The following is a 27,066-nucleotide window of genomic DNA, read 5'->3' on the forward strand; positions in this document are numbered from 1 at the left end:
ATGGCAGAGGGCTCAGTATCCATGGTGGATGTGGAGACCGCCTTCAAGAAGTTTGCCATCCATGGAGACACCAAAGCCACAGGCACGAAGCTGAATGGCAAGAACTTTGCTAAACTCTGCAAGGACTGCAAGATCATCGATGGCAAGAACATCACAGGCACAGATGTGGACATTGTCTTCAGCAAAGTCAAGTAAGACCTTGTGCAAATCAATAATCTCCATCGTAAAGCTCATCTTTGGCCATTATTCACATACAGTAATGTCCTTGAGGAGTCTGATTTATAGACTGAAAAGAACCTTCTGTCTGTCTGTTTTACTTTGGCACCGTAGCGGGTGCCAGCCTGTCCTAGCAGTATGTCCTAGCAGTATGTGCTAGCAGCATGTCCTAGCAGTATGTCCTAGCAGTATGTCCTACCAGTATGGCCTAGCAGTATGTCCTAGCAGTATGTGCTAGCAGCATGTCCTAGCAGTATGTTCTAAGAGTATGTCTTATGCCCGCTCTTAACTGGGCGATTTTCGGCCGTCCCAGACGAAAGATGACCAATCGTGGCATAATCTGTGGTCGTGGGCGAAATCGTGGCTCCAAGACGCTGGTCGTACGTCGCACAGTGAGAGAGGTTCAAAGATGACCGACGTGCAAGTCTTGCGATCAAAGATGCCTGCGACAAATATCTGACAGTGCTTGATATTCTACGACCAGTGTCAGCTACCAACCAATAGAAATGCAGCATGATGACGTGTGATCAGTGCGACCGCACATGTGCGTTTATGTGCGACTGTACAAATACAATATGCCACCCCGCAAAAGGACGCCAATTGTGTGGAGTCGTAACAAAGAGGAGAGGCTCGTTGAGTTGTGGCAACAGAAGCCTTGTCTGTACGATGTGTCCTCCAGCTGTTACCATGACCGCGTACAGAAGGACAAAGAATGGAAGGAAATAGCGGAGGAATTGCAGCTCCCGGGTGAGTTTAACGTTAGCGGCTAGCTAGCTAGCTAGCGGCTGGCTAGCTAGCTAGCTAGCACACACACACACACACACTATGCAAGTACAGTCTTGTTTCTGTCAGCCCACTTTCAGTGTACATGAACTAACGTAATGTTGTTATTACACTTCACAGCCGAAGAGGTAGTAACGCATGCAGCGTCCCTGCGCACCCAATACGGGAAGCTATTACATCCCAAACCCAGTGGAAGTGGGACAAAAGACCAAACCCAGCGACAGACATGGATACTGAAGTACCTAGACTTCCTCAAGCATCATGTATTGCCTCGTCAGGCCTACAGCACTCTGGAGGTATGCAGTGGCGGCCGGTGGGTATTCGCCACTAGGGGGCGCTATACCAAACATTTTGCAAAATGCAAACATGTACAGTACAGTACCACGCAACACTCATGGCAAGACGTGAGCGATTCGACTCACGCTCACGGCAATGAATCGGCTCTTATGAACGAGTCGCTCAGCTGTTACTACAACAACACACAACCAGTCAAATAAAGTATAGTCTAGACTCTAATTCACAACTTGAAACACAATATATAAATAGAAAAGTTAGAAACAAAACTCGCCCGTCTACAAACACAGGCAGATCTCTCCCTCTCTCCTTCTCTCTCTCACACACAGCGCGACGTGGAATCGATTCGTTACACAATCAGACCTATTATATAACAAGAATAACTTCAGTATGAGTACAGGGCTGTACACATATTTTGCATATTGTTAAACGAGCCAAGGCTAGCTATTAAACTATCGATATGAATCGAAAATCTGGGACCCTGATGTAAACAAGACAAACGTCTTTCTCTGGTCTGCATCCCCTTAACAATTGTGTGTATTGAGCCGTACTGTATTGTACCCATTCTGCAATCTGTTAATAAAGTTCTCATTCATTCATTCAAACATAGACGATATTGATCCACGTATTTTCAATCCGAGAGAGCTGCAGTAGTTAAATCAATGAGCCATCGATAAATAAACAATCAGCAATGTCTCGCTTCATGAATGGCCAGCAGTAGTACTGCTCCTAAAAAAACTATTTACAAACGTTAACGTTAAGCAGAGAGAGAGAGAGAGAGAGAGAGAGAGAGAGAGAGAGAGAGAGAGAGAGAGAGAGAGAGATTTCTTCAACCTCGAACCTTAATTCCTTAGCAACCCGTGTTACCAAGTAAACAAATCACGGAACGATAGCCTAGTACTACTAACGTTAGCTCCCAGAACGATAGCCAGTTAGCCCGCACCAGTCTAGTACTACTAACGTTAGCTGCCAGAACGATAGCCAGTTAGCCCGCACCAGCCTAGTAGTACTACTAACGTTAGCTCCCAGAACGATAGCCAGTTAGCCCGCACCAGCCTAGTAGTACTACTAACGTTAGCTCCCAGAACGATAGCCAGTTAGCCCGCACCAGCCTAGTAGTACTACTAACGTTAGCTCCCAGAACGATAGCCAGTTAGCCCGCACCAGCCTAGTAGTACTACTAACGTTAGCTCCCAGAACGATAGCCAGTTAGCCCGCACCAGCCTAGTAGTACTACTAACGTTAGCTCCCAGAACGATAGCCAGTTAGCCCGCACCAGCCTAGTAGTACTACTAACGTTAGCTCCCAGAACGATAGCCAGTTAGCCCGCACCAGCCTAGTACTACTAACGTTAGAGAGAGAGAGAGAGAGACTCACTGTTTAGTTGAAACGTCCAGGGCAGGAGAGCTTGATAAACGTGTGTAATCCGCCATATAGCTTGTTAGCCAAGTGTTAGCTCAGCTGAGCTCGTCGACGTTAGCACAACACTCAACAAGTACATTCCTTTGTCCATTTCCGCTCGAACAGACTGCAAACTACCTGGCGTTCTATCGCCATGCTCTAAGATGACAAACTCTAACCTTAACCAACTTTGAAAGAGTGCCTAAGCTTAACAGTCTAAAGAACTTGCAGTCACGGCACGGCACGCTCTAAGACAAACAACAGTCCTAGTACCAGGAACCAAGCTAGAAGCTAGAATTGGAACATTAGAAATTGGATTCGGCCAATCAGAGATCGTCTCTGTGAAATTCTGCCATGGAAAAAAATACTGGCGTCGGCCAATCAGAGAGCGTCTCCGCGAAATGCGGCTATGGAAATTCTCACGGAAGTTCACGCTGCTTTCTAGACCGCTTCAAATCGCGCTCGGATTCCAACATAATAGTCATATTTCAACGCACAACGCCGTATGCACTGATTGGCTGTGACGGAGACAGCGATCAAACTGTGACGCGCACTCAGAGCGCTATCGCGTATAGCCCGGGCCGAAAAAAAAAAAAAAAAAAAAAAAAAAAACGTGATGTCACTTCCTGCTCTGGAAACCGATGTTTTTTTTATTTAGATAATAACGTTATATTGTGCATTGGAAATACAAACATACTTAAAATGAGTAAATATTATTAATTTTAAACATGTTTATATTATTTATAGGGCTATAAAACACAAAAACGAAAAAGTTTTATTGTCTTCTTCTCTGATTTAACAGCAGCTGGCCAGCAGGTGGGTCGGCGCCCTAGCGCCCCTAGTGGTAGAGCCGCCACTGGAGGTATGTGTATATTTGGAAATTGACAATATAATAACGTACTTACTGTACATACCACTAAAGTTGTCAGACTGTTTATTTCTTAATAATGAATACTATTGTCTGTGGTGGCCTTGACTTCTTAAATTTCTCTACTTTTAATTACACGTTTAAAATCAACTGGATGAACACGTTTCTCTGTAACCCATTCTATTTGGAATTTTATACCAAACTATATATTTTCCATATATCTACAAACTATATACTGTAGCCCCCTAGCCTTTGTAAAATACCCTGTAACCCACTGCCTCTCGTGGTTTATTGCTTAATTATCACCTCTTTGTACTGTGTCCTACAGTTCACAGAAATGGTGTCACCTGCATAATCATGGTTGTGTGTGTATACAGTACTTGGTCAATAAAGATTATTCTGATCCTATATGTCCTTCATCCAGCTAGATGATTCAATGCCAGTGACGGACAGCTGTGCTGACACTTCTGAACAAGATCCAGAGAGTGATGACCTTGGGGAATCAGCGGCGTCAGAATCCTCAGCACAGGACCCACCAACCCAAGTGTCCAACGTGTACCGTAGCCGTACATCCACACCCTCACCCACACCCACACCGGGTGGTCAGGCAAAAGTGGTCCGGCAAAGGAGCAAGCCATGGGAGAGAGGGCTAAACCTTGAGAGAGAGAAAATTGACATCCTCAAGCAAGTAGTTTCAGCTGACAACAAAGATGATGATGAAGATGTGATATTTGGTAAGCAAGTGGGCAGTGAGATGCATCATGTAACAGATCCTGCTGAGAAAATGCGAGCAAGACGGTCCATCATGAGGATGATTTATGAAGCTCAGGACAGAAGCAAGTCAATACTCCAACAGATGCAGAGTCCTGCATCACAGCCGATGTATCACACCTTCCCACACAACACACCACACCAGCGGCAAACCTTTCAACCCTACCACCAGCCTCCTGCCACTCCCAGTTCTCAACCTTCTAGTAGCTACATGGGGATGCTCACTGAAAATTCAGATACGCAGGGTGAATATGATTTCTGATAATCAGTACAACTGGTACGACTTCTGGTCATGCTTGCACTGTTGTAGCATTTTTTCATTTTTTTGATATCTTGAAGCACCTTATTTTACATTCTTTTTTGTGATCAAAAGGGGGGAGCAGAGCGAGCGAGTGCCATTGTCCACTTGTTTTTTTTCTTGTAATTTTAATGATGTATATTTTCTGGGCCCCCTTTGGCTGTGGGTCTGGTGGCCGTGGGCTCTGACTGGGGGGGGGGCGGGGGGGGGGGGCGGGGTGGGGGGGGGCGTGGTTCGGGGTCTCTGCGGGTTGAGGCATTAAAGAGGCGTGATGCTTTGGCCTGCGGGGGCGCCGGACACCGGGTCGCCTGTTACTGTTCCGCAACTGTAAGTTACTTCCGGGGTAGGCCTGATTGGCCCCGACAGGCACGTGACAGGCGCGGCCACGCCCCGCGGCAGCCTCAGGACGCGCAACTTTCTCTGCCGCGTGGCACGCTCCGCGGCAGCATTATGTAGATTATGTAGCAGTAATACGCCCTTTTTCACTATCCAGAAATAGCTCAATTGGCAGCGCTGCATTGGTGTGGATCCTACCGTCCGTTGCTGGCAAGTTCGATTCCCTTCAATTTTTTTTTTTTTTTTTTTAACGTGCATTCGTTCGCCGTTAAGTTTAGGCATGTTAACTTTAAGCATTGTTTCGGAGTTGGTTAAGGTTAGGCATTGTTTCGGAGTTGGTTATGGTTAGAAAGGTTAAGTTTAGGCGCTGTTAAGGAGCTGGTTAAGGTTAGAGTTTGTCTTAGAGAATGGCAATATTCTTTCGGAGTTGGTTATGCCTTATGGTTAAGGTTAGGCATGGTTAAGGTTAAGGTTAAGGTTAGGCATAGTTTCGGAGTTGCTTAAGGTTAAAGGGTTAAGTTTAGGCGCTGTTAAGGAGCTGGTTAAGGTTAGAGTTTGTCTTAGAGAATGGCAATATTCTTTCGGAGTTGGTTATGCCTTATTATGGTTAAGGTTAGGCATGGTTAAGGTTAAGGTTAAGGTTAGGCATAGTTTCGGAGTTGCTTAAGGTTAAAGGGTTAAGTTTAGGCGCTGTTAAGGAGCTGGTTAAGGTTAGAGTTTGTCTTAGAGAATGGCAATAGACAGCCTATTTCCGCGCGACAGCTCTCAGCAGCCTCGTTGCGTGTCCTGAGGCTGCCGCGGGGCGTGGCCGCGCCTGTCACGTGCCTGTCGGGGCCAATCAGGCCTACCCAGGAAGTAACTTACAGTTGCGGAACAGTAACAGGCCACCGGGTCCTCCGGGGTTGGGGTTCGCGGCTGCCGGGCCTGGGGATGGAGGGGGCTCAGGAAGCCCGTTTTTATAGTAACCGTTTTATTTTCCTTATACTTTGCACTTTATTTGAAGTTTTCTAGCCCCTGTTGAGCAGTGAACAGTAAGTTCATATACTGTCAGCTCATTTCTGTTTTGGTATTTCAGGGTTGTGGCCAGCACTGTTCTTTATAGATATTGCAGTGTTGTGGCTTGTTTACACTTGTCTGATATTCAAAAATAAAGATTACTTTGATAAACCATTCCAGTTTCATTTATTTACATTTCTCAGACAAACAAGGAAATAGAATGAAATTAATAATAAAGCAGTTATAATAAAGACAAAGAAAATGATTAAATGGAAAAAAAAAATTCCACATGTGATTTTATTAAGTATTGATGCATTTTTCTTAGTGCATGGACCACCTGGAGAATGATGCAGCGAATGAACATATGGCACTGAATTTTTGACGAATGAATAAAATAACACTGAGCATGTTAAATGATTTAAATAATAGGCTATAGGCATATAACCGGTTAAAGTGATTCAATTAACACATAACCGGCTATAGGCTAAGGCTAGACCTATAGGCATACGGCCTAATAGTTTATTTAAATAAAACAGAGGTTAGCCTGTAGGCCTACCTATGGTTATCGTATTTAACGTGTGGATATTTACGTAGCTTAACATGTAGGCCTACATTTTAACTCGATAGGCCCTACAGAGGACTAGTAGGCCTAGGCATATGTTATTTTCTTTTAGGACATGTATAATGATTTTAGGCCCAACAGTTAGGCTATGGTGTATAGGCCTAGTGTTCAAACACCATCTTTATAACCAAAAAAGTACAAAAGGACATTACAACATGTCTTCCTGCCAATGCACAGAACCTGATGGTGAGACAAAGTATTGTTTCAGTGTGTCGCGCTGCTCCTTTGCAGTTCTGTTGGCATTCCGATCCCTGCTAGCAGGCACTGATGCCAGGGCGGCATCACTGCGCCAGCTCCCAGGGATCATGTGGTGGTCCTCATCCTCCATGTCGACCAGAGCAGGGGGGATGTAGGTGTCTGTGGCCTGGGCTCGTAGGTAGTTGTGCAGGGAGAGAGCAGCCAGGGTTACCTGGGACACTGTATCCATGGGTCTAGGGGAATGATGGTGAGAAAGACTCGCCATTTGTTGGCAAGTATGCCAAACGCATTCTCTACAACACGCCTCGCTCTTGACAGTGTAGTTGTAGACACGCTGGTCATGGTCAAGCTGTCTGAAGGGGTATGGCTTCATCAGGTGTGTGTGGAGCGGAAAAGCCTCGTCTGCAATGAACATGAAAGGGGTGACTACATCTGTACCTGGCAGACTGGGCTGGCGGGACATTTAACTGGTTGCTGTCCAATGCCTTTTTCAGGTCACAGTGGGCATAAACACCTCCATCAGACACTGCCCTGGGTTCCAATATGCGCATAGAGGAAACTATAATTGGCGTCTACAACAGCCATCAGGACCACAGAGAAACAAGACTTGTAGTTCCTGAAGGTGCTCCCACTGTTGCCTGGTGGGCGGATGGTGATGTGTTTTCCATCTATGGCTCCGAGACAGTGAGGGAATTGCCAATTCTCCTGGAAGCCACTGGCCACTGCTCTCCACTCAGCCTCTGTAGTCGGTGTCTACACAAACAGACAGACAGACTGCATCAGAACAGTGACATGAATCTATCAATATTTATCTGATCTAGGTATGATTGTCCCATATGTTACATTCTAACTGCTTCTAAATGGATCTTACTGTCAGGTGATCCTTCTTCAGGACCTGGTGCAACACCTTGCATGTCTCCTTGACAATCACACCAACAGTGCTCTGTCCAATACGGTACTGGAAGCTCAGGGAAGTGAACGACTCTCCTGTCAGCATGGAGAATGATTGTAGAATATAATTTATGTATGCGCGTCGACAAATAAATGTGCCAAACTGCAGCATATCAGAACTATTAGACTGACACATTCTATAGTTACATTCTGGTCACCGCGGATACACTGTAGCCTAATAGCCTGCCTGCCTAACCTAGGCTACTTTGTAGGCTAATCCGATTTAGTGTATGAAATAAGTAAAAAGATTCTTTATCACCAATACATCGAAGTAGGCCTAGGCCTATGTGCGTGGTCAAATTGGTGGTTAAAAAACGGGATATGGCGAGAATAACTATCCTGAAGGTAGGTCTATAACAAACTAAACAATAGGCCTATTTATTAAATATTATGGATATTAAATAATTCCACAACATTAGGCCTATATAGATAATTAGGCCTATTTTCAGCACAGCAGCACACTGATGTTTCCCACCGTGTTCCCCTCACTCATTAATACAGTTGTTCAGAAAATAGGTGAGTAAACTGAGTTCACTTGGGTTTACCCTCCACTACAACCCCTGATTATTACCTGTTGCTAAGTATCGCAGTGTGATGGACAGTCTCTCTCTGGCAGTGATTGCTCTCCTCATCTGGGTGTCTGCTTTGGAGATATAAAGAGCCACCAGCTGTAGCAGATGATCGAACTGTTCCACATCCATGCGGAGTAGACTTCTGAATCCACTTCGATCATCTGTCTAGAAGTACAACAGGCAGACTTTAATGAGTGCATTGAGAACAACACAAGCTAGCAGTGAGGTAAACAAGCTCAACATTCATTAGGAGGGTACGACACATGTAGCGTTAGCATGCTGACGTTAGTATCTAGAAGTACAACAGGCAGACTTTAATGAGTGCATTGGGAACAACACAAGCTAGCAGTGATAACAAGCTCAACATTCATTAGGAGGCTACGACACATGTAGCGTTATGTTTGCACCAGATTTAACAGAAGCTAATTTCCATCTGTGGTCTATCCAGCTGCTAACTGTATTTGAGTGAGTTAAGTCTTGGTGTTATGGTAGACTCAGACCTAAGCTTTAAATCACAATCAACAAGTTGACAAAAACGTAATTCTTCCACCTTAGAAACATAGCTAAAGTATGGCCATTTATAAATCAAAAGGACGCTGAAAACCAGATCCATGCCTTTATCTCAAGCCAACTCGACTACTGTAATGCACTCCTTACTGGCCTCCCAAAAAAAATACGATAACTATTTTATTGCAATGCACTATTGCAGTATTTTATTCTATTTTACTAACTATTTTATTGCACTGCACTATTTTACTTTGTATCAGTGATAATCAAACCGTAAACAAAGACGCATATTAACACTTTCAAGGTGGTGGTATAAGTTAAAAATTGTGGTGTCGAAGTAAAAAAAATCCTATCTGGGCTAAGCCCCGGATCTCCTACAATCCTAAATCCGCCCCTGATGCTGACGTTAATAACGTTACTTACCTCAAGTTACATTTGCAGGACTGACATTCCCAGTTGGCCTCTTTTCCCTAGCCACGACTTTGTTCTCTTTCTCTTTTTTTTTAAATATAGCCGGCCTCTCTAGGCACATAAAAGCCACTATGGCAAGTGTTCGCTTCCTGGACATTGGCATGTTCACAGTCTTCTTCTTCTTCGTATCACGACCGTCTTGTTTACAACTCGTCAGGTTGACGCACACTGATGACACACAGGATAACGCTTTATGATGATGCTACGCTTTATTATGACGCTACGTAGTCTGCGTCGTAGCCTACGATTCTCATCGCACAGTGTACATGCATCAGATTGATGGTCGTACCCAATATTATTCAATTCGTGTCGCACAGTGTGGCTTGCAAGGAACTTATAAGTTGCAAAATATCTCATAGTTAAGAGCGGGCATTAGCAGTATGTCCTAGCAGCCTGTCCTAGCAGTATGTCCTAGCAGCATGTCCTAGCAGTATGTCCTAAGAGTATGTCTTAGCAGTATGTCCTAGCAGCCTGTCCTAGCAGCCTGTCCTAGCAGTATGTCCTAGCAGTATGTCCTAGCAGTATGTCCTAGCAGCCTGTCCTAGCAGTATGTCCTAGCAGCATGTCCTAGCAGTACAGTATGTCCTAAGAGTATGTCTTAGCAGTATGTCCTAGCAGCCTGTCCTAGCAGCCTGTCCTAGCAGTATGTCCTAGCAGTATGTCCTAGCAGTATGACCTAGCAGTATGTCCTAGCAGCCTGTCCTAGCAGTATGTCCTAGCAGCATGTCCTAGCAGTATGTCCTAAGAGTATGTCCTAGCAGCCTGTCCTAGCAGCCTGTCCTAGCAGTATGTCCTAGCAGTATGTCCTAGCAGTATGTCCTAGCAGTATGTCCTAGCAGTATGTCCTAGCAGCCCATCCTAGCAGTATGTCCTAGCAGCATGTCCTAGCAGGATGTCCTAGCAGTATGTCCTAGCAGCCCATCCTAGCAGTATGTCCTAACAGGATGTCCTAGCAGTATGTCCTAACAGCATGTCCTAGCAGTATGTCCTAAAAGTATGTCCTGCAGCCTGTCCTAGCAGTATGTCCTAACAGCATGTCCTAGCAGTATGTCCTAACAGCATGTCCTAGCAGGGTGTCCTAACAGCATGTCCTAGCAGGATGTCCTAGCAGTATGTCCTAGCACCCTGTCCTAGCAGTATGACCTAGCAGTATATATTAGCAGCATGTCCTAGCACCCTGTCCTAGCAGCATGTATTAGCAGCATCTATTAGCAGCATGTCCTAGCAATATGTCCTAGCAGTATGTCCTAGCAGTATGGACAGCCTGTCCTAGCAGTATGTCCTAGCAGTATGTCCTAGCAGTATGTCCTAACAGCATGTCCTAGCAGGATGTCCTAGCAGGATGTCCTAACAGCATGTCCTAACAGCATGTCCTAGCAGGATGTCCTAGCAGTATGTCCTAGCACCCTGTCCTAGCAGTATGACCTAGCAGTATGTATTAGCAGCATGTCCTAGCAGTATGTCCTAGCAGTATGTCCTAGCAGTATGTCCTAGCAGTATGTCCTAGAAGGATGTCCTAGCAGTATGTCCTAGCAGTATGTCCTACCAGTATGTCCTAACAGTATGTCCTAGCAGTATGTCCTACCAGTATGTCCTAGCAGTATGTCCTAGCAGTATGTCCTAGCAGCATGTCCTAGCAGTATGTCCTAGCAGTATGTCCTAGCAGTATGTTCTAACAGCATGATCTAGCAGCATGTCCTAGCAGTATGTCCTAGAAGGATGTCCTAGCAGTATGTCCTAACAGCATGTCCTAGCAGGATGTCCTAGCAGTATGTCCTAGCAGTATGTCCTAGCAGTATGGACAGCCTGTCATAGCAGTATGTCCTAGCAGTATGTCCTAGCAGTATGTCCTAACAGCATGTCCTAGCAGGATGTCCTAGCAGGATGTCCTAACAGCATGTCCTAACAGCATGTCCTAGCAGGATGTCCTAGCAGGATGTCCTAACAGCATGTCCTAACAGCATGTCCTAGCAGGATGTCCTAGCAGTATGTCCTAGCACCCTGTCCTAGCAGTATGACCTAGCAGTATGTATTAGCAGCATGTCCTAGCAGTATGTCCTAGCAGTATGTCCTAGCAGTATGTCCTAGCAGTATGTCCTAGAAGGATGTCCTAGCAGTATGTCCTAGCAGTATGTCCTACCAGTATGTCCTAACAGTATGTCCTAGCAGTATGTCCTACCAGTATGTCCTAGCAGTATGTCCTAGCAGTATGTCCTAGCAGCATGTCCTAGCAGTATGTCCTAGCAGTATGTCCTAGCAGTATGTTCTAACAGCATGATCTAGCAGCATGTCCTAGCAGTATGTCCTAGAAGGATGTCCTAGCAGTATGTCCTAACAGCATGTCCTAGCAGGATGTCCTAGCAGTATGTCCTAGCAGTATGTCCTAGCAGCATGTCCTAGCAGGATGTCCTAGCAGTATGTCCTAGCAGCCCATCCTAGCAGTATGTCCTAACAGGATGTCCTAGCAGTATGTCCTAACAGCATGTCCTAGCAGTATGTCCTAAAAGTATGTCCTGCAGCCTGTCCTAGCAGTATGTCCTAACAGCATGTCCTAGCAGTATGTCCTAACAGCATGTCCTAGCAGGGTGTCCTAACAGCATGTCCTAGCAGGATGTCCTAGCAGTACTGTATGTCCTAGCACCCTGTCCTAGCAGTATGACCTAGCAGTATATATTAGCAGCATGTCCTAGCACCCTGTCCTAGCAGCATGTATTAGCAGCATCTATTAGCAGCATGTCCTAGCAATATGTCCTAGCAGTATGTCCTAGCAGTATGGACAGCCTGTCCTAGCAGTATGTCCTAGGAGTATGTCCTAGCAGTATGTATTAGCAGCACGTCCTAGCAGCCTGTCCTAAAAGTATGTATTAGCAGCACGTCCTAGCAGTATGTCCTAACAGCATGTCCTAGCAGGATGTCCTAGCAGGATGTCCTAACAGCATGTCCTAACAGCATGTCCTAGCAGGATGTCCTAGCAGTATGTCCTAGCACCCTGTCCTAGCAGTATGACCTAGCAGTATGTATTAGCAGCATGTCCTAGCAGTATGTCCTAGCAGTATGTCCTAGCAGTATGTCCTAGCAGTATGTCCTACCAGTATGTCCTAGCAGTATGTCCTAGCAGTATGTCCTAGCAGCATGTCCTAGCAGTATGTCCTAGCAGTATGTCCTAGCAGTATGTTCTAACAGCATGCCCTAGCAGCATGTCCTAGCAGTATGTCCTAGAAGGATGTCCTAGCAGTATGTCCTAACAGTATGTCCTAGCAGTATGTCCTACCAGTATGTCCTAGCAGTATGTCCTAGCAGTATGTCCTAGCAGCATGTCCTAGCAGTATGTCCTAGCAGTATGTCCTAGCAGTATGTTCTAACAGCATGATCTAGCAGCATGTCCTAGCAGTATGTCCTAGAAGGATGTCCTAGCAGTATGTCCTAACAGCATGTCCTAGCAGGATGTCCTAGCAGTATGTCCTAGCAGTATGTCCTATCAGTATGTCCTTGCAGTATGTCCTAGCAGTATGTCCTAACAGCATGTCCTAGCAGGATGTCCTAGCAGTATGTCCTAGCAGTATGTCCTAGCAGTATGTCCTAGCAGTATGTCCTAGCAGTATGTCCTAACAGTATGTCCTAGTAGTATGTCCTAGCAGTATGTCCTAGCAGTATGTCCTGGCAGTATGTCTTAAATGTTCACTGTGAGCAATCTGTGGTGCTGAATTTCCCCTCGGGATCAATAAAGTTCAATCTATTCTATTCTATTCTTAGGTCAAAGTCGGCTCGTGTCATCACCTTCCAGCAGTTCTCCCAGGCTCTGGCGGAGTTGGCTCCTAAGCGCGTCAAGGGGAAGGACCAGCAGGAGGCGCTGCAGCTGCTCTACGGGCTGGTCGTCGTGAAGGACCCTGCCAACATCGGCACTGTGAGGAGAAACAACAGTCTACTTGTGTTATGCAGCTGTGTGTGTATGTGTGTGTTTCTGAGTGTGTCTTCTGAGTGCAATGGTCTTTGTTGTGGTCTCTGATTGTATATTTATAGTGGTCTCAGATTGTAATTTTGTAGTGGTCTCTGATTGTATATTTGTAGTGGTCTCAGATTGTATCTTTGTAGTGGTCTCTGATTGTATCTTTGTAGTGGTCTCAGATTGTATATTTATAGTGGTCTCAGATTGTATCTTTGTAGTGGTCTCAGATTGTATATTTATAGTGGTCTCAGATTGTATCTTTGTAGTGTTCTCTGATTGTATATTTATAGTGGTCTCAGATTGTATCTTTGTTTGGGTCTCATATTGTATATTTATAGTGGTCTCTGATTGTATATTTATAGTGGTCTCTGATTGTATATTTATAGTGGTCTCAGATTGTATCTTTATAGTGGTCTCAGATTGTATCTTTATAATGGTCTCAGATTGTGAGATGCCTATAATAATAATAATATTTAATAATCCGCTTTGGTTGGTAGCTAGAGTTGCTCGCTGTGTGTACGCACTGTTACTGGTTGCCGATTGGCTCCTCTGTGCTGTGTATACTTAAGCATTACATGACGCGCAGTAGTGTGTTATGAGAATTAGAGCATGCCTAGGGGTGGTTGTTAGGCCCGAGGTGCAGCCGAGGGTCGTTAGACCCCCCTAGGCATGCTCTAATTCTCATAACACACGACTACAAGTGGTGTAATGGCTTTTATACAATTGGAGCATTCATCCAACCTTATTGCTATACAATAAACACATTAATTGAAGATTTATTGACAAAACCATCCGCGGAAAGTGAGTGAGCGTGTGTTATTGGATTGATTGATTGATTGATTGATTGAAAATGTTATTAATGTCCACCTTGTTTCGAACTGGTTATGCTTTCGCCCTCTTTCGAAGTCGGTTATACTTAGAGTTTGGAATCAGGGCTGGTGGTCTATCGCCCTGCTCTAAAGATAAACTCTAAGCATAACCGACTTCGAAAGAGGGCCAAAGCATAACCAGTTCGAAACAACAAGACTTCAAAGCATGCCGTCTAACAGTGAAGTGAGCGTGTGTTATTGGATTGATTGATTGATTGAACATTTTATTAACAGTGAAATGAGAGTGTCCTTTTGACGAATGGCATCTAACAACACACTTCGCGTGATTTATATTTTGTTCCACAATGAGTCATGACCAACCAATTACATAATCCAATATTGTGTAAGCAACTAACACATTCCACGTGACAGAATCGTTTTTGAATGAGTCGTTATGACGCTATCAATACATCCATTCATAAAGATTATTGTCCGCCATCTTCGTTTCATTCCTAAAAACTCGAACGGCGGAGTGATTGTAATTCGGTTGTGGGCGGGTTCTGGGATCACGAGCATGTGTTATGATAAATAGCAACGTCTAACTTGACTGTTTCAGCCAATCAGAATCGAGAAATGTGCATGCCATTGTATAAACACTCTTACTGGTTGCCGATTGGCTCCTCTGCGCTGTGTCTACGCACTGTTACTGGTTGCCGATTGGCTCCTCTGTGCTGTGTACACACTCTTACTGGTTGCCGATTGGCTCCTCTGTGATGTTACTGGTTGCTGATTGGCTCCTCTGTGCTGTGTGTACACACTGTTACTGGTTGCTGATTGGCTCCACTGTGCTGTGTATACGCACCCTTACTGTTTTTTTTATTGGCTTCTCCATGCTGTGTGTACACGTCATTGTTTTTTTTTTTTTTTTTTTTTATCCACTTTTTCTCCTCATTTTCTATTTTTCTCCCATCCCAATTTCGTATTCCCAATTCTCCCCTCCCCTGTCTTGAATGTTGCTAGACTATTCCCCCCACTGGTCGGTTGTAGTGAGGATAAAAGCCTTGCATCACGTGTCCCCTCCGGTACACGAGGAGGCAGCCTGTCGCATCTTTTCACCAGACAGCGCGGACTCTCAGTGGCGAGGAGTAACGCGTCGGAGGCTCACGCTGCCCCCGATACTTCCTGTCTCTGCTGTGCACGTCACCCAACCGACCTGTAGGAGTCGCTGTCCACAACGTCCAATCCCCACCCATCAACTTACACCCGCTGACTCTGCCAAATGAGCCAGTACGATGGCCGGGCCAAGTCGAAGGCAATGCTGAGACTGGGATTCGATACAGGAGTCTTTTGCATTGGTGACGAGCGCAATCCGCTGCGCCACCCAGCCGCACCATTGTTGGTTTTCTTTTAATTATAATAATAGAATAAAGCTTGAAAGGTGCTGTAAGTGGTGTTTTATTGTTAGTGTTGTGAAGGGCCAGATTAAACCGAATATATATATTTATTTATATATATATATTTAATTGTATTTGTATATTCTCTAATATTCCCTGATATCCCTTGTATATTCCTTGTACAATATGCATTGAATATCCATTCTAGCCTACTGAACATCCCATAATAGTCTCCATTCTACTATTGGTCGAGACCTTGGTGCCAGGCTGCCATACCCCTCAGACCCAGTTCAAACGTACCGCTCCACATGTACGAACAAGTCCTAGTTCCGCGTAGGAATCTGACTACCGCACCACTAATGGGACTATTTGTTCATAGTGCGTATATATACTGCGCTACTAAAGTAGGACTTTCTTTTCAGTCCAGTTTCTTACCCTCCAATAGAGTCACAGACGTAAAGCCTCCCCGCGACGCCACGTGTGGGAGTAAGGCCAAGTTCGCCTACCATCGGTATTGAGACATCGTGTATATTAATATTTGAATAGTCATATTTGGCACTATATCGTCGAGTTGGACGTAGTCTATTAAGCTAATAATAGTCTGTTAATATATAGTGCTTCGTGCGGTGAGAATACTACCGTAGTCAGTACCCCATCGTTTCGGGCAGAGAACTGGCTGCTTATCCAGGGTGGTTGACCCCACGTGAAGCTGCACCCGAGGAGCCCCAGAGCCGACGAGCGAGTGGACCTGTATACCGGATTATTCTACCGACGACAGCCCGCCTTCCCAGGCACGGATTATGCTTTGTATACTTTGATTATTCCATGGATAAAGACCCCCGACACTGCCGTGTGTTGGAAACCCCCCCCCTGGAGAGGACGCAAGGTGAGGAGACGCTCTGCAAGACGAGGTCGCTTCACGTCTCTCCTCCGTGGACCGGAGAGAGCCGGCCCACAAAGAGTCCATCTGCTTTCATCTGTGGTCCAAGGATCGCCGGCGCATTGAACGGCACTACAGTGGGTTCACCTGGGATACCCTTGGCCGGATGAGGCAGCCGGATTCTACCCCCCCCCCTTCCTACTCCTGTCGGCTTACAAGCGACCGGATTAACCCCCCCTAGTGTGTCCAGTATATAATCATTAAAGTATCATTGCTGTTATTCCTTAAACTATTCCAGGTCGTATATGTACCACCTGCGCCTTCAGAGATTGGACATTCTCTATTGATATACCGACGAATACTCTTGCCATAAAAGTGCATACTAATTTCCATTCATAAATGTGATTGATTTGATTAAGTGCTTGCTCTACACACCATCGCTGTGTAGAAATAAATACCTATTTCTAATTCGTACATTTGTGTTGGATCCGTTTCATCTACGTGACAGTGTTCATCATAATATATTTATGCCGTGTACTGGGTGGCCGAATATTAAGTACAAAGGTAGTGGTAGTAAGTATCATATCTAGTAATACAGTCAGGGAATTGTACCCCTCAGTTACAATTGGTCCTTCGAGCCGGAGGGTAATTAGTGTAATATTAATATAGTGTTATTAATATTGAAATGGCCTATGATGAACACTCCACGAAACGATCCTCCTAACCAACGCCCGCAGCGCGAACGACGGCTCCCTCAGTACTTAGAGGCTTACGCTGTCAGTCAACAACCTAGTCTTCTACTAACAGTAAACGCGGTAAAACTAGAAAGTAAAAGTATGTCTAACCCCAACGCCCAGACTACCCCGACCATAGAGGCCCCTACGGGCTCTAATGTAACTGACCAAGTTCACGGTGGGGACCAGTGGGAACCAGACATGACTTCACACCCCGCCAGTACTGAAGAAGTAGTCCCCGATGAGTCCCGGGAGGAATACAACGCTACCGAGAGAGAACTCGGCACGGAAGAAGACGGGGAGAGCACCGTGGAGATAGAGCTCCAAGGCTCCGCAAGGAGTACCCCGAGGGAAGGCTCCCCTATACAACCGCCTTCTCCCAGCGAGGCAGAGAGGACCCTACAGCAGGCCTTCCTCATCAGCCTGAACGCCGCTGCTGAACGCGACCGACTGCAGATCCAGCAGCGGAGCGAAGAAGAGCATATACGTCTAGAACTAAGACGCATTCAGAGAGAAGAGAATGTGGCCCGAGACCGAGCAGACAGCCAGCGAGCAGCTGCTGGTGCTCTACGGGACGCAGAGCGCGACAGACAGCAAGCGCAACTAATAGAACAGCTGATCAGACGGACAACACCCTCTCCCTCCGCCAGAGGCTCCAGGAACTCGTCTAGACACACCTCCAGGGCGGCATCCCCTAGCCGAGTAAACAACCCTGAACTTGACCAACAGACGAGGTCTATACCCCCCACAGACCACCTCCCCCCACCGGTCCAAGCGAGACCTAGCAACCGGGAAGGAGCAGCATATCCTGTGGAGAGGCTAAACCAGAGACTACAAGCACTGGATGACCTAACTGAAGACGAAGAGGAAGAGGAGGAGAACCACGCCCGACGACAGCACAGTACTCTACCGGACCAGGAGGTCCGGTACAGCCCAGGCTATACTCCCGCGGAGCTGCGCTACAGACCCCCGACTCTATACACGGGTGAGCACGACGCACGACCCGCACCGAGGAACAGCACCTGGACAAGCGGGCCATGGTACACTGCCGGTACCAGCCCATACCAAGGAGCGGGAGGAGACTCGCCTAGGAGGCCTCTCCCCCAACGCTCGCCGATGTATCCACAGTCAGCGTCATACATTGGCACGCCTATGGTACCCGACTTCACCCAAGAGAACCGGGCCCAGTATACAGAACTCCGCATGTGTCTGGAGACCATGTTGGTGGATGTATTGGATGAACGCCATAAATACGCCATCCTACTGAAGCACTTAAAGGTGCCCCGCGCACATAATATAGCGCTCGCCTACGCGACTTCCACCACCCCATACACAGCAGCGCTGGTAGCATTGGACCAGAGGTATGGGCGCATATGGGATTACGTGATCCAGGAGATCCGACACATCGACCGCTTACCCCCAGCAATAGACAATCGAGCACTGGACGACCTGTCCATCAGAGTGCAGTCCCTGGTAGGGATGTTGGGAGCGCAGAGAGAGAAGGGGAGGCATGAACTTTACGCCAACTCAAATGTGGAAAGGATCCTGGAGAAGCTGCCGCCCGCTCGACAGGAGCGTTTTAGACGACAGAGGGACCACCGAGACCCGAATGGCCCCGAACCGAACCTCCTCGATCTAGCAGACTTCCTGGCGAGAGAAGTCAGCAGCCTACGGCTAGATACATTCGGACGGAGCACCCCTGGCTCCAGAGAAGGAACCAGACGACTAAATGATGGAAGAAGATCGGTGACTGTGATGCACCAATCGGAGTCAGTACCGAGCAGCAGGAGCCACAGTACCCCCTCCAGAACGGAGAAGTGGAAGATAGTGTGCCCCTACTGTGAGAAAGAACACTGGCTAGCGCAATGTGACTCCTTCCCCAAGCTGAACGCGGAGGAAGCAAGTCAATGGATAAAGTCCAACAAGCGCTGTTTTCGCTGTGCGCGCTCACACATGGCAGCCGAATGCCGCTTAAAGAAAAGGTGCACCAAGTGCGATGGAGCCCATCTGGACATACTTCACGACAGTAACAGACGGCGCCCTTCACCCGCACCATCCAGCAGCAAAGCGAGCGTCATGTACATCGATCCCGCCAGCAGCAGTGGAGCCCGAGTACTCCTAAAAGTAGTGCGTGTGACACTAAGCTACCAGAATAAAGTCCTGGACACTTACGCCGTCCTCGATGACGGGTCAGAGAAGACCCTGCTGCTCGCCTCCGCTGCGGCCCAGCTAGGGCTGCGGGGAAGCGAAACCCAAATGACAATTCGGACAATAAGACGAGATTTGAAGACGATAAAGGGCGAGAATGTCTCATTCTCTATCGCAGCAAGCGGCCAGCCTGAGCGACGGTACCAGATTACAGACGCTTTCACCAGCCAAGAAATAGGACTGTCGCGGTACACATACCCCGTCGCCAAGCTGATGGAGAAATATGCACATCTGCGCAAGTTACCGATCCCGCTCATAGACAATGCTATGCCGACCCTGTTGATAGGCTCCGACCATGCAGACCTCATTGTCCCGATAGACCGGGTTCATACCGGACCCCGAGGCTGTCCTACAGCAGTCGAGACCCGTTTGGGATGGACTCTCCAAGGCCCGCTCGCCAAATCTCTCAACCGAAGTACAGCCACTAGATGTCTCCACTCCCGAGTCACAGAGGGAGAAACCGCACTCCTGCAACACGTAGAGCGGCTATGGACCTTGGAACAAATGCCCTTTAAGAACGGAAAGAAAGACATTCGCTCTAAAGATGACATTTACGCCATTCACCTCCTCGAGACAGGGACCAAGAGAGTCCCGGTCAACGGCGTGTTGAGATACGCCACGCCACTCCTGCGGCGAGAAGGAATGCCTACTTTCCACGCCAAGACAGACGCCACAGAACGGTACCTGCTGAACACGGAGCGGCGCTTAGCCAAGAACCCCGCCCAAGAGAGTGTATACCGCGCTGAGATTGAGAAGCTCATCACAGCGGGACACGTCACAAAGATGGACATTAAAGAGGCTGACCAGACCACTGAATCGTGGTACGTGCCTCACCACAAGGTCCATCACAACGGTAAAGACCGCATAGTATTTAACTGCAGCTACCAGATCGGATCCCAAAATCTGAATAAAGAGTTACTGCCCGGTCCCACACTCGGCCCCTCCCTACTCGGCGTTCTACTCCGCTTCCGCCAGGAAAAGGTGGCCATCAGCGGGGACATTAAAGGAATGTTCCTGCAGGTGAGACTAGTAGAGGCGGACAAGCCCCTGTTACGGTTCCTATGGAGAGAGAAGCCAGGAGATGAGCACCCAGCCATCTACCAATGGGAAGTCCTCCCCTTCGGAACGACGTGCAGCCCCTGCTGTGCTACATTTGCACTACAGAAACATGTAGCAGAGGACCCAGCAGCGGACGAAGAGGTCCGACACAGCGTAAAGAACAGCTTCTACGTAGACAACTGTCTACAAAGCCTTTCAACCCAGGAAGAAGCCGAGGCTCTCCTGATTAAACTCCGCGCCTCATTGATCAAAGGCGGCTTTGATCTCAGGCAGTGGGCCAGCAGCGATCCGCAAGTACTGCGCAGCCTCTCCTCCGAGGACAAGGCAGCCAGCAGCGAGACCTGGATGGCTACAATCCCGGGAGAAGCCCAGGAGATGACCCTGGGATTGGTGTGGCGATTCAAAACAGATTCGCTTCACTACAGACACAAGCCCCTGACTACGGACCAGGGAAGGCCGGCGGCGGCGCCGACCACCAGACGGAGTGTGTACACAACACTCGCCCGACAATATGACCCGCTAGGATGTATTCTACCGTACACCACCAGGGCAAAAATGATTGTACGAGCATTGTGGGACAAGGACCAGGGCTGGGACGACCCCATTCCCGCACACCTTGCATCCACCTGGAGAGAGTGGGAGATGGAGCTCCACTCACTCCCAGGCGTTAATATGCGCCGAAGCTACTTCCCACCCACGGTGAGGCCAGAGACATGTAAAATGGACTTACACGTCTTCAGTGACGCCTCAGAGGTCGCATACGGATCAGTAGCCTACTTGCGGGCCCAAGAAAGGGGGGGAGAGATCTACACAGCATTTGTCCTCGCCCGCTCGAGAATAGCCCCACGCAAGCAACAATCTATCCCACGTCTAGAGCTCTGCGCAGCCCTAGCCGGAGCGCACCTAGCCACGCTCATCCAACGTGAGCTCACCATACCGGTGTCTAGAACAATCCTGTGGTCAGATTCCACGACGGTACTTGCCTGGATCAAATCGGACTCATGCAAGTACAAAGTCTTCGTGGGAGTCAGAGTCACCGAGATTCAAGACTTAACCGAAGAGTTAACCGGAGAAACAGAGTGGCGCTACGTTGATACAAAACAGAACCCAGCTGACGTCATCACCCGGGGGATGCCCCTGGATGACCTCACCCGTCGCAATGTCTACAGTGACGGCCCCGCATTCCTAAGACTCCCGGAAGGACAGTGGCCCATGCCTATCCCGAGGGAAGCAAGTCCAGAGGAGGTGGAAAATAAGAAGTCTGTGTTCTGTGGATTGAGCACCGTAGCCTCCACCGACCCTAACATAGACGATTGCACGTCCATAGAGAGTGCACAACAAAGAACATTCCTGCGGTACCACCCGGAGTGCAAGTCCCCCGCTGATATGTCAGCAGCTAACTACGAGGAAGCAGAATTGCTTCTACTGCAGCGAGCCCAGAGAGACAATTTGACAGAAGGAACAGTCGTCATGATTATTGATCAATCACTGCCCAGAGCTATGTGGCCGGCCGGCCGCGTAAGCAAAGTGATCACCGGTGCCGACGGCAAGGTCCGAGCAGCTGAAGTGCTCGTCCAGGGTCGCACTTACACCCGTCTCGTGGCGAGGCTCATAGAACTGCCTCGACTCCCAGACACAATCGATGATGACCATGACCCTATAACCCTATGACTTTGTGAAGTTGACTGACCCCTACAGCAAACCCTTATGTGTAAATAGACAACGCGATTAATCTGTCTCTGTTTAACTGATTAGGTCTGGGACCAATCAGGGGGTGGCTGTTGTGAAGGGCCAGATTAAACCGAATATATATATTTATTTATATATATATATTTAATTGTATTTGTATATTCTCTAATATTCCCTGATATCCCTTGTATATTCCTTGTACAATATGCATTGAATATCCATTCTAGCCTACTGAACATCCCATAATAGTCTCCATTCTACTATTGGTCGAGACCTTGGTGCCAGGCTGCCATACCCCTCAGACCCAGTTCAAACGTACCGCTCCACATGTACGAACAAGTCCTAGTTCCGCGTAGGAATCTGACTACCACACCACTAATGGGACTATTTGTTCATAGTGCGTATATATACTGCGCTACTAAAGTAGGACTTTCTTTTCAGTCCAGTTTCTTACCCTCCAATAGAGTCACAGACGTAAAGCCTCCCCGCGACGCCACGTGTGGGAGTAAGGCCAAGTTCGCCTACCATCGGTATTGAGACATCGTGTATATTAATATTTGAATAGTCATATTTGGCACTATATCGTCGAGTTGGACGTAGTCTATTAAGCTAATAATAGTCTGTTAATATATAGTGCTTCGTGCGGTGAGAATACTACCGTAGTCAGTACCCCATCGTTTCGGGCAGAGAACTGGCTGCTTATCCAGGGTGGTTGACCCCACGTGAAGCTGCACCCGAGGAGCCCCAGAGCCGACGAGCGAGTGGACCTGTATACCGGATTATTCTACCGACGACAGCCCGCCTTCCCAGGCACGGATTATGCTTTGTATACTTTGATTATTCCATGGATAAAGACCCCCGACACTGCCGTGTGTTGGAAACCCCCCCCCTGGAGAGGACGCAAGGTGAGGAGACGCTCTGCAAGACGAGGTCGCTTCACGTCTCTCCTCCGTGGACCGGAGAGAGCCGGCCCACAAAGAGTCCATCTGCTTTCATCTGTGGTCCAAGGATCGCCGGCGCATTGAACGGCACTACAGTGGGTTCACCTGGGATACCCTTGGCCGGATGAGGCAGCCGGATTCTACCCCCCCCCCTTCCTACTCCTGTCGGCTTACAAGCGACCGGATTAACCCCCCCTAGTGTGTCCAGTATATAATCATTAAAGTATCATTGCTGTTATTCCTTAAACTATTCCAGGTCGTATATGTACCACCTGCGCCTTCAGAGATTGGACATTCTCTATTGATATACCGACGAATACTCTTGCCATAAAAGTGCATACTAATTTCCATTCATAAATGTGATTGATTTGATTAAGTGCTTGCTCTACACACCATCGCTGTGTAGAAATAAAGACCTATTTCTAATTCGTACATTTGTGTTGGATCCGTTTCATCTACGTGACAGTGTTCATCATAATATATTTATGCCGTGTACTGGGTGGCCGAATATTAAGTACAAAGGTAGTGGTAGTAAGTATCATATCTAGTAATACAGTCAGGGAATTGTACCCCTCAGTTACAGTTAGAATTAGCTTTTTGTTCTACCTGTTAAATTAATAGCTCTACATTCTGACAGCCATCACCAGGGCCGCCTGGGAGAAATGCGAGGCCCTGTGCGAGATTTAACGCGAGGCCCCCCCCCCCCCCCCCCCCCCCCCCAAAGGTAAAAAAAAAAAAAAAAAAAAAAAATTGTTTTATACAGTCAACATATTCTTAAATAATAGCGCTGCCCGAGGCGGGGCATGATACAGTCAACATATAGCAAAAGAGAGAGCGAGAGAGAGCTCCCGTTCTACAGTCAATATACAGTGTACAGAGAGAGAGAGAGAGAGAGACATTGGAAAGAAATTGAAATGCTATTTGGCCCTAAACAGAGAGTACACAGTGGCAGAATACCTGAGCACTGTGACTGAAGATCCTTGAGCACAGTCTAGCCATCGAGAAAGGCCACCATAGGCAGACTGTGTGTGTTAGAAAGAGAGAGAGAGAGAGAGAGAACATGTGTGTTTGTCATGTGTGTGTGTGTTAGAGAGAGACTATAGCATGTATGAGAGATTCAAAAGGACAAAGATCAACACTTAAATCCAACAAGAAGAGGGTCTATACCAGAGAAACCAAAGCAGCAAGGAGCCAATGGCCGACATCAGCTAAATAGGCTAGCCAGGTACTGTGACACCAGGCCACGTGACACACAGCTTTGGCCAACGGCCCAACGCTACCCAAACGACCATTCACACACAGCACATGTCGTATCTCCAAATGTTGTGAAGTAGCATATGTTTTGCCTGGGAAAAAACATCGTTATTAACAAAACATTCGGGAGGGGAAGGAAGGAAGAGTGGGGTAATGTCATGACATCGTACCTGCACGAGGAACGCAGGGCGAAAGGCCGCAACACAGGTCTCCACGTTGACGAAAGGCCTCTCGCTGTCGGGACAAAGCTATGGCCAGAGCCTTGTCATGGTGCAGGCCCGACTACATCTTCTGTCAAAGATGATGTCGTAGTCAGAGTGCCAGGGCCTGCTATTCTCAAGGCTAACTGATAGCATCAAACGAACGTTCCCAGCTGACGCTAAACAGCTAACTGGCTAACAGTTAGCTCAATCAGGCACCTGGCTGTATGTAGTAGCCGCATAGCTTGCTTCTGCGTTAGCTAACAGCTAACAAGCTATGCGGCTACTGTCTACATACAGCCAGGTGCTCTCACCAGGCACACACAGTTAGCTACTAGTAGTACTATATATTAGCTAGTCGACCAGTTTGGCTCCAGAGAGAGAGAAAGATAGATAGGTCAGGTCCACGGCGGGTATATAATCATAGGTTGACTCACCATAACGCAGTATCAATGAATGCGGCGCGGCGGCGCCAATGGTAAAGTTGGAAGGAGACTTGGCCCACGGTGTAATTTCTTCTTCTTCTTCTTCTTCTTCGAGTACTTTCCGGCAGACTGGACACCTTTCGGCGTATTGCTGCCTAACAGATTTATCTGCTCACAAGTTCTCTTCTCCTTCTTTTGAAAAGACATCCACTCGCCTCGCTCCTCTGAATAGCGCTGAATTAGATAATCCCTGTACCTCGTGTAGCCTTTAGCTAAGCTAGCTACTAGCCGACATCATCATGGCTATATCCCGACTGAACCACACGTTAGCACTCAATATTATAACGTAGCTAAAGCTAACTAGCTGTCCCTGTCTTTAGCTGGGATGGCTAGCCTGACTGAACTGTCTAACATGCAACAACTTTCATCTTCAGTCCATCTGCCGAACAATGTCCTCTTCATCTTGGCTGGCATAACCTCCAATGCTGCACGCGCGAAATAGTCAGACTCTACCTTACCTGTAACCCCTCCCCTCATTGAAACCAATTCTGCTGCAAGCCTCAGAGCTGCCTCCAATAGTGTATCTGCAGAGCCAATAGTGTATCTGCAGAGCCGCAGAGCCAGGAACAAGTCAGACACATTCTACAAACGTGTCTAATGTGAAATATATAAGCATATAAGCAAAACTAGATTTTAGGTCTGTGATGAAAAAGGGCCTCGCGGGAAGGGGGGCCTCGCAAAAAAAAAAAAAAAAAAAAAAAAAAAATTTAATTTTTCTTTTTAATTTTAATTTTGCGAGGCCCCCCTTCCCGCGAGGCCCTGTGCGACCGCACTGCTCGCACACCCCCTGAGGCGGCCCTGGCCATCACAGAGGGTGTTTGGTCAGTGACATTGGTCTGACAGCAATCACCGAGGGTGTTTGGTCAGTAACATGGGTCTGACAGCCATCACTGCGGGTGTTTGGTCAGTAACATGGGTCTGACAGCAATCACCGAGGGTGTTTGGTCAGTAACATGGGTCTGACAGCCATCACTGCGGGTGTTTGGTCAGTAACATGGGTCTGACAGGCGACAGCTATCACTGAGGGTGTTTGGTCAGTAACACAGGTCTCCCAGTCCCTCCTCTCTGCAATAAACACAAAAGAAATGATCTGGAATCCCGTTTCCACTTTATCCAACCAGGAGAGAGAACTCCAAAAATTGTCTGACAAAAAGAATAAGTAAAAAATACTGTAGTTTTAAGCAAATGTATCCTTGAAACAAATAAAACAATCTACCAGTGCAGTAAGCAAATTTGGCTTGGCAAGACTTCTTGAAATAAGTAAAACATATCTAGAATTCTCTCTCCTGAAGTGGGAAGGGATACCAGAAAATGTATTTTGTGTTTAGTGCAGAGCAGAGGGACTGGGAGACCCATGTTACTGCTGGCTGTTTTCCTTCGGACATGACTTTTATTGTCTTTTATACCTATTCTTATACATTGCTTTTATTCTGTCAACTGTATGCAAATGTTATGCCTATGTTAATTTTATGCAATTTGCTGTGAAGCACTTTGAACTGCAATCCATGTATGAAAGGTGCTGTATAAATAAGGTAATTATTATTATGTTACTGACCAAACAAAAAATACCATCTACAGCACCTTTGAATATGAAAAAAAAGAAGAAAGAAAAGATTCCGCTCTTTTCACCAACTCCCTCACTCTCTTCCGTCTGTAGAAAGCAGCAAACGCGGCTACGGTGGACAGACTGACGGACACCAGCAAGTTCACCGGGTCGCACAAGGAGCGTTTCGACGACTCTGGCAAAGGGAAGGGCAAGGCCGGGCGAGAGGACGCCACAGACGGGAGCGGCTACGTTAGGTCGTACAAGGGCGCGGGCAGCTACGACAACAAAGTCAAATAAGCATAGGGCTGCCGTCCTCTAATCTGCAGGCACGTGCACACATAGAGCCAAGGGGTGCTTGAGCACCTGCCCTTTTGTGCCTCATAAAAAGTGCCCTTAAAAAATAAAATTATACTTTTTTTTTTTTTTTACCGTTGCGCATATAGACTGCCCTTCCAACTGAAAAATGTCAGGATAGAATAAAAATTATGGTAAAGAGAGAGAGATGCCCGGTATTCCATTGCAGTTTGCACAGCCTCCTTAGCGTGCCTCTCCGCGGACCTATATATTTTATGCATAGCGTGGGTGGTGATGATGATAGAAACCGCTGTGGCGCATACAGTTGAATGCTGGTATTACT

At 47.2% G+C, this 27,066-nt stretch overlaps 1 protein-coding gene across 1 annotated transcript; it reads left to right on the plus strand.

The window, feature by feature from the left end:
* Nucleotides 1-26,726, plus strand: LOC311232170 (tubulin polymerization-promoting protein family member 3-like; the record flags this gene model as incomplete). The annotated part of the gene is made up of 3 exons (XM_084318870.1): nt 1-191; nt 13,038-13,188; nt 26,541-26,726. The coding sequence occupies 3 exons, from the start codon at nt 1-3 to the stop codon at nt 26,724-26,726; spliced, it is 528 nt and encodes a 175-aa protein (XP_084174996.1).
* Nucleotides 26,727-27,066: the final 340 nt, after the last annotated feature.

Source organism: Notolepis coatsorum, assembly GCF_963971535.1.
Source record: "Notolepis coatsorum genome assembly, chromosome: 7".
Classification (NCBI taxonomy): Eukaryota; Metazoa; Chordata; class Actinopteri; order Aulopiformes; family Paralepididae; genus Notolepis; species Notolepis coatsorum.